The 7,847-nt window shown below is 58.1% G+C and overlaps 1 protein-coding gene across 1 annotated transcript; it reads right to left on the bottom strand.

The window, feature by feature from the left end:
- Positions 1-2,762: 2,762 nt before the first annotated feature.
- On the bottom strand, positions 2,763-6,174 carry LOC149768568 (uncharacterized). The gene is made up of 2 exons (XM_089930518.1): positions 5,217-6,174; positions 2,763-5,117 (listed from the first exon to the last, which is right to left on the bottom strand). Exons 1-2 carry the CDS (start codon positions 5,310-5,312, stop codon positions 4,347-4,349), a joined length of 867 nt encoding a protein of 288 aa, XP_089786644.1. The 5' UTR covers positions 5,313-6,174; the 3' UTR covers positions 2,763-4,346.
- Positions 6,175-7,847: the final 1,673 nt, after the last annotated feature.

Raw genomic sequence — 7,847 nt, 5'->3', positions numbered from 1 at the left:
TATATCTGGCCGTCTCCCCAGCCGCAGTGAGCTCAGTTCTCATCCGGGAAGAGGACAAGCTCCAAAAGCCGGTCTATTACACCAGCCGGGTTCTCAGGGATGCCGAGACCCGATATTCTAAACTTGAGAAGACCATCTTCGCTCTCATCATCTCGGCTCGGAGACTCAGGCCTTACTTCCAAGCCCACACGATAACTATATTGACCGACCAGCCCATGAAGCAAATATTGCAGAGGTCGGATCGTGCGGGGAGGGTCGCCAAATGGGCGGTCGAGCTCGGGGAATTCGACCTCGAATATCGGCCCAGGCCGGCTATCAAAGCTCAGATACTCGCCGACTTCATCGTGGAGTGCACTCTTCCGGACGACCCCGAGCTGCCATCTGAGTCCGTGGAGGAGACCCCGAAGCAGCCATGGGTCCTGCACTCGGATGGGTCTTCGACCCCGGGGGGCAGCGGGGCCGGACTTATCCTCACCAGTCCAGATGGAGTGGTGGCTGAGCAAGCTCTGCGCCTCGAGTTCCCGGCCTCGAACAATGAGGCCGAGTATGAGGCTCTCATCGCCGGGCTCAAGCTGGCGAGAGAACTAAAAGTGGGAGATCTGACGGCCTTCAGCGACTCCCAGCTGGTGGTGAACCAGGTCCAAGGAGATTTTGAAGCTAAAGGGCCATCTATGCAAAAGTATCTCCAAAAGGTGCGGGAACTCACATCCGCCCTGAATTCTTTTAATATTCGGTACATTCCCAGAGCGGAAAACCTCAGGGCAGACCAGCTATCCAAACTGGCCACCTCCCGCATGAGCGAGCTTCCCAAGGGAACAGCGCTCGAGTATCTTCAGACCCCCAGCACGGAGGAACCCGAGCCTACCATGTACGTCGACTCCGAGCCAAGTTGGATCGATGGGCTCATCTGCTACCTTCAGGACGGAACCCTACCTCATGACGAGACGGAGGCTCGTCGAATCAAGCGCCAGGCTCCCCGGTATGTCTTGTACGAGAATAAACTCTATCGACAATCATTTACTTCTCCCCTTCTCAGATGCCTCCGCCCCTCCGAGGCGGACTACGCCCTCCGAGAGGTCCATGAAGGGATCTGCGGAAATCACCTAGGGGGTCGAGCCTTGGCCCATAAGATCCTGCAGCAGGGATACTACTGGCCCACACTCCAGAAGGACGCAACAGATTTCGTCCGCAAGTGCGATCGGTGCCAACGAAACGCCAATATCCAGCGCCGACCTTCAGCTCTACTGACCTCCATCATCGCCCCCTGGCCGTTTGCCCAATGGGGGATCGACATCCTGGGGCCCTTTCCCTTGGCCACCGGACAGAGAAAGTTCCTGGTCGTCTCCATCGACTACTTCACCAAATGGGTCGAGGCCGAACCCGTTGCCCGGATCACCGAGCAAAAGATGCGGGACTTCGTGTGGAAGTCCATAATCTGCAGATTCGGACTACCCCGTATCCTTATATCTGACAATGGTCGACAATTTGACAATGTTCATTTCAGGGAATTTTGCTCTGAACTCGGCATTGATCACCGTTTCACCTCGGTCGCTCACCCCCAGACAAACGGGGAAACTGAGGTAACTAACCGAACTATTTTGCAGGGACTTAAAGCTAGGCTTGATCGGTCCAAAGGACAGTGGGTCGAGGACTTGTACAATATCCTTTGGGCGTACCGGACCACGTTCCGACTACCCACGGGAGAGACCCCCTTCAACCTAGCATACGGCACTGAGGCCGTCATCCCGTTGGAGATCGGCCTGCCTTCTCCCAGAGTGGAGCATTACGACCCCGACACCAACTCTTCCCAGCTAAGGAGCAACTTGGACCTTGTCGAAGAAACGAGAGAGATCGCCCGGGTTCGCATGGCGAGATACCAACAGCGAACGGCCCAATACTACAACTCCAGAGTCAAGCCCAAGCTCTTCAAAGTAGGGGACCTCGTCCTCATGAGAGCCGAGGCTTCTCAACCGACCGAGCAAGGAAAGCTCGCCCCAAATTGGGAAGGGCCGTATCAAATCGCCCGGGTACAACGACCAGGGGCGTACAAATTGAAGTCCCTGGAGGGGACTCTGATCCCACGAAGCTGGAACTCCGAGAATCTACGGATGTATTACCAATGAAACCCTAAGGAGTTCAAAACAATCAGGACAATGGACTCAGCTCCTTTTTCTGCAAATATTTCTCTCACTTTGATAACTGTAATCCTCTTTTAATATTGGGTCGTCTGTGATCCTCAGATTCCCCGGCCAAAATCGGGATGCCTCGAGGCTCGACCGTAGAGTCCCAAACTCCCTCGACCTCGGGAAGAATCGCAAGAATGATGAGACGTGGAATGGAGCAGGATTCCTCGACTTAGGCCGAGATGCCCCGAGTGTCGACAGTGCGTACCCAGACCCCTCGACACTTCGGGAAGACGGGGTAGTACCTTCGCGGCCCCCCGTGGCGCTCATCACCAACAACGGGGTAGTACCTTCGCGGCCCCCCGTAGCGCCCCCTCGACTAAGGTCGGGATGCCCCGAGGGTCGACCGTAGAGAACCAGACTCCCTCGACCTCGGGAAGGCGCCGTGAGGGGTGGAAAGGGTGGCTCCACCTGGGGCGCCACGAAGTGGACCCCCAGGAGCGGTCGACGATCCCCGATCCCCGAAGCGAGCGATCCCTCGACTAAGGTCGAGATGCCCCGAGTGTCGACAGTGCGTACCCAGACCCCTCGACACTTCGGGAAGACGGGGTAGTACCTTCGCAGCCCCCCGTGGCGCTCATCACCAACAACGGGGTAGTACCTTCGCGGCCCCCCGTAGCGCCCCCTCGACTAAGGTCGGGATGCCCCGAGGGTCGACCGTAGAGAACCAGACTCCCTCGACCTCGGGAAGGCGCCGTGAGGGGTGGAAAGGGTGGCTCCACCTGGGGCGCCACGAAGTGGACCCCCAGGAGCGGTCGACGATCCCCGATCCCCGAAGCGAGCGATCCCTCGACTAAGGTCGAGATGCCCCGAGTGTCGACAGTGCGTGCCCAGACCCCTCGACACTTCGGGAAGACGGGGTAGTACCTTCACGGCCCCCCGTGGCGCTCATCACCAACAACGGGGTAGTACCTTCGCGGCCCCCCGTAGCGCCCCCTCGACTAAGGTCGGGATGCCCCGAGGGTCGACCGTAGAGAACCAGACTCCCTCGACCTCGGGAGGTACCACAGGTCAGCAAAGCGTCCGCAGACCCGCCGACCTGACATAAGACCCCTCGACTAAGGTTGAGGTGCCCCGAGGTCCGACCACAGGGTCTCAAACTCCCTCGACCTCGCAAAGAGCTACAAATCAATAAAGTCTCCCCAAGCCCTCTCAACCTCGGCGGGTGCTGTCGGGTCCGTGAGAAGCCCGAGCCCCCTTAAAGTCAAAAATGACTCCGCAGGTCGACGAGGAAGGGAAGCAGCCTACTCCACCATGCGAAGCATAACTCTGAGAATGAAAGAGGTACATTCAACTGGACGCCCTCCTTGTCAAATTTTATTTACATATTACTGAGCGGAATCTTAATGTTGGAGCCTTATCTCGCCCCAAAGTCGGGCCTCTCTAACGGGTCGGCTTAGGGTCGACCTCCTAATTACATTATGCATGCACCATTCGTCAAGCCTCCGAAACTGGTACAGAGGATTTCATAAATTAGTGCCCAACTCGGCTCTTCGACGTAAACTCCTACGTCCGGCTGAAAAAGTGGTCCCGGCCACGAATGTGCCAGCCAAACGCGGGTACCAAGGCAATCTCTGGAAACCCAGCCTTGCTCACCGAAGCCTCGGCAGAGTCCGAGAACAATAACTACGAAAACCGTCGGTAATGACCTGCCTATTGGCCCGCGCTCCCTCTGAGGGGTTTGGAGTTAAGTTCGGAGACCCGACTAAACTCCCCGATTAGCGGCACGCACAGACCTAGTCCGGTCTTAGTTAAAGGGCTAAGGCCCGACCTCGACGCCTTGGGACTCCCCTAAAGGCTAAACGCAATGACCTCCACGACTCCCAAATCCGAGCTATAGGACTTAGAGAAATTTTCTAAAAAACTCAAGACTCGGAGCTCCTCTTCGTCGGGATGACTGGAACCCGAGAAGGCTAAGATGTAGCCCGGGAAGAAGGACAACTTCGTTAAGCAGCCCGAAAATTAAAATGCGAAGCTAGGCCATCGAGGCGGTTCGCTAAGGCCCTGGCCTCGGTCATGACAACAGAGGGAAAGATGAACACGGAATGGCAAAAATACTTTTTCATTAACAAAGGGCCGGAAGGCCAATCACAAAATTGGAAGTCGGCCGCTTAAGGGCCGACCCCGGATACAATGAAAAAGAAAAGAAAAATATGCTAAGTCCTAAGCGGCGGGAGCCACATCCGGGGGGTCGTCCGACACATTGATGACCTCAAGACCTTCCTCCGGAACAGGCTCGGGGTCGGGAGCAGGAGCTTCGGGCACCACTTCCGGGACAGCGTCCGCCTCGGCCGCCAGAGCCACCTCCATGACACCGTCCGCCTCGGCTACCCCCGTCAAAGGCTCGGCGGGGTCTTGCTCATATATTCCCGCCTCAGATGTCAGGATGGTGGGAAGGGCTCGCACGTCGGACCCCCAGCCCCGGTCCTCCCTCGGACGGACCGTCGAGAAGTCGTACTGAGGGCAGTACAGGCGCACCTGCTCTCGGAAGTTCTCGAAGCCTCGAAGGAAACCGTCGACCGTCTCCTCCTCCAACATGTCGCGGAACTCTTGCGACTCTTTGAAGAGCTCCACGGCGTGCTCGGCTCGTTCGAGAGCCCTCCTCTCCCGGGCCTCAAGTTGCTCGAGTCGGAGGCGAAGGGCCCTCTCCTCATACTCGAGGGCCGCGACCCTGGCCTGGACCTCCCCCAAGCACGCCTCCGTGCCGCGCATGGTTGCCTTGGTCATGGCGTGAGCCGCCTTCTCCTCCTCAAGCGCCCCCACCACGGCAAGACGCTCGGCCTCGGTGGCCGCCCACCGAGCCTCGGCAGCGGCCGACACCGCTTCTAGCTCGGCGATTCTTTTCTTGGCCGGCTCCAGCTGCTGGCCGAGCTGCCGAACTTCTTCCCGATACCCGTGGGCGAGGAACGCCATGGTGTCGAGCTCGAGAATATGCTGAAAAAAAAAAAAAAAAAAGAGAAGAAGCGAGGGTATTGTGAGTTGAAAGGCACGTATGCACGCTAATAACTCCGGAAAATTAAGAAGGGAACTTACCCGGGCCGTGCTGCAGTAAGCACTGCCGGCGACCTCCTCCAGCGAAATCCCCCGGAACACGGCCCGGTCCGCTGGAAGCACTGCACGCCGCAACATGGAGCGTGCGACCTCGGCGTCCTGAAAGGCCGAGCTCCCCTCAGGAATGGAAGAGTCCGGCTCAACCGACTCTTCTCGGAAAGCTCAGGAAGAACTCGGCACGATCGAACCCGAGGTCCCGGAGCCGCTCGCCTCGGGGCCTCGGGCAGGCCCGGGTCCTGGCTGCTGCGGCCGGGCCACGGACGATTCCCCCCGCCGGGCAAGGGGGGCAGGGCAAGGAGGGGCCGATGGGCCCGCACCACTGACCACCCGCTCCCGCCTCGGGTCGGCCGCAGGGGCCCCCGCCTCGGGGCCACTCGTCCCGGCCGACGAGGAAGCGCCGTCTGTCCTCGCCCTCCTCCGAGGCTGGGGATTAGCCCCCCCGGCCTCGGCCTCCCGCCTCCTCAGGCGGGAAAAAAGCGACGTGTTACTGGTCGGCATACGGGGAATATCTGAAATCAAAAATTTTGTTAAGTGTCAGGCCAGTGGCAGTAAAAGCGAAAGACAAAGAATGAAAATAACGTAGCCGCCCTTACCCTCGGGGCGCGCCGAGCTCAGACCCACGCTCGCCAGGGCGTCCTCCCGCAGGAGCTCGGTCAGGTCGTTGCCCCTCCCGAGGGCTCGCACAGAGTCTAGGATCCTCAGCTCCCTCCCCGTGGGCTCGGAGAGTCTGTTGAGGGCCTTCAGCCGTGGGTGTCCCCACCTCGGCTCAAACCCCCAAGGCGCCACAGACGCCAGAAAGAAAAACTTCCTCTTCCACTCGTGGATCGAGGAAGGGGCGCCCCGGAAGAGTGACATACCGCCCCGAAAGGCGAAGTACAACCACCCTACGTCCGCCGGGTTTTTCTTTAACAGAAAACACCGACGAAAAAGGCCTACCGAAATCGGGATTCCGTGCCCGAGGCACAGGGATAAAAACCCGATTATGGTCCTCCATGAGTTCGGAGCTAACTGCGCCGGGACGAGCTGGTACTCGGCCAGTAAGTCGCTCACGAACTCATGGGCAGGAAAACGCAGGCCCGCCCAAAGTGTCTCGCGGTAGACCGCGATCCGACCTGGGGGCGGCTGCGTCACCCTGTCTTCCGGCCCTGCGGTTTCAAGGCGAAACCCGGGCTGGAAGAAGAAGCGGGAGCGGATTAATTCCAGCTCCTCTCCCGACAGACTCGACCCAACCTCTTCGGGACTGGAACCCATTCTCACGGAAGAGTGGAGCAAAAATTAAGAGTAGAAAATGGAAGTTGACGAGGAGGAAAAAAGAGGAAACCCTAGTGAAAACAGGAAGAAAACCTACTGGACATTGCCGGAAATCGCTCCGGGCACCACCAGCAAGATTCAGCTGAGGGAGGAAGCAGGGGGGAAAGACGACGAAAATAAGAGGCAGCCAAGCAAGACCTTTAGGGCAGACTCGTGGGATTTATATGGACCCCCCTGACGGCCCAGATCGACGGGGTCGGTTCTCATCCCCCCGACCGAGTTGCGCCACGTATCGACCTCGGAAGCCGAGGCACCGTATTCACTCCGGTTTAATAAATCGGATACGAAATCGAAGCGTTGTCCCATCGGATCTCGGGGCCTCATCATGGGTCCACAGAATCAAATCGTCCTGAGGAACGAGCGGACGTAACCCCCGCTCCCCTCGTTTAATAAGATCTGGGACACGTGGAGCCCCGATGAGGCCTCCACTTCTTCGGAATTATGATCCAGTAACATGAAATCGAAAGCGTCCGACCTCGGGCCGCGCCGCGTGTCCGTTTCAAACCCCGTAACGGCACACTCATTAATGAGCCAGAAGCGTCGATTACGGAATCGAGACATCGCCTCGACGAGCTCGAGGTCCCCCCTCATTAATCCGCCGTAAAATGATCCTGGCGATTCAAGAAGCATGATGATACGAGCCCCATCATTAGCTCACCGAATAAAGCAGCCTCGAGACGAGGGCGCATATCTCACCATGAAGACTCCGGAAAGCACAAGGGGGCGGGCGAGACCTTCCCCCCAACCTTAGTGACAGATTTTACTTCCCACGTCCGAGCCCCACAAGCTGCTCGAACTCGGAAGTCGGGGGGTAGTGTTGGGGGGAATAAAATTTCCCCCCAAATGACATAAATGCCCCAGAGAAGCCGTACAACCTCCGACCCCGGACAGCAGAAGTCGGCGTCCGACCTCGGAACGCTCGGCCACGAGACGACCGACCCCGAGACCTCCGACCTAAGAGAAACCCCGATGTCCGAGGATCGTACTCTAACATCCCTCCGGCATTTATTGCGCATGGCCGCTGCAATCTTCCGGCACACTCAACAATAAATGCGGATCTCCGGCTTACTCCACCATTAATGCGGATCTCCGGCTTACTCCACCATTAATGCGGATCTCCGGCTTACTCCATAATAAATGCGCGTGGCTCCTGACATCTACGGATCCCCAGCTCTCCACGGCAAATCGACCCAGCAGGGTCTAGTCGACTATGATAAGTCTCTGATCTCGGCCATACCGCCAACATCAGTACAATGATTCGCCTGACCGAGCACCGACCTGAACAACATGCCGAGCCATACT

The sequence above is a fragment of the Phoenix dactylifera genome, chromosome 1 (genome assembly GCF_051530095.1).
Source record: "Phoenix dactylifera cultivar Ajwa chromosome 1, Ajwa_hap1_PhDact_Kaust_v1.1, whole genome shotgun sequence".
NCBI lineage: Eukaryota > Viridiplantae > Streptophyta > Magnoliopsida > Arecales > Arecaceae > Phoenix > Phoenix dactylifera.
The sequence above is the reverse complement of the archived record's forward strand: the minus strand, read 5'-3'. Positions and strand labels throughout refer to the sequence as shown.

What these genes read in the sequence shown, in the direction of transcription:
- LOC149768568 (XM_089930518.1), bottom strand. Translation starts at nt 5,312, where the DNA reads ATGTTGCGGCGTGCAGTGCTTCCAGCGGACCGGGCCGTGTTCCGGGGG. An exon ending in CTTACTGCAGCACGGCCCGG is followed by an intron (nt 5,118 to 5,216) that starts GTAAGTTCCCTT and finishes TTTTTTTTTCAG; the next exon opens with CATATTCTCGAGCTCGACAC.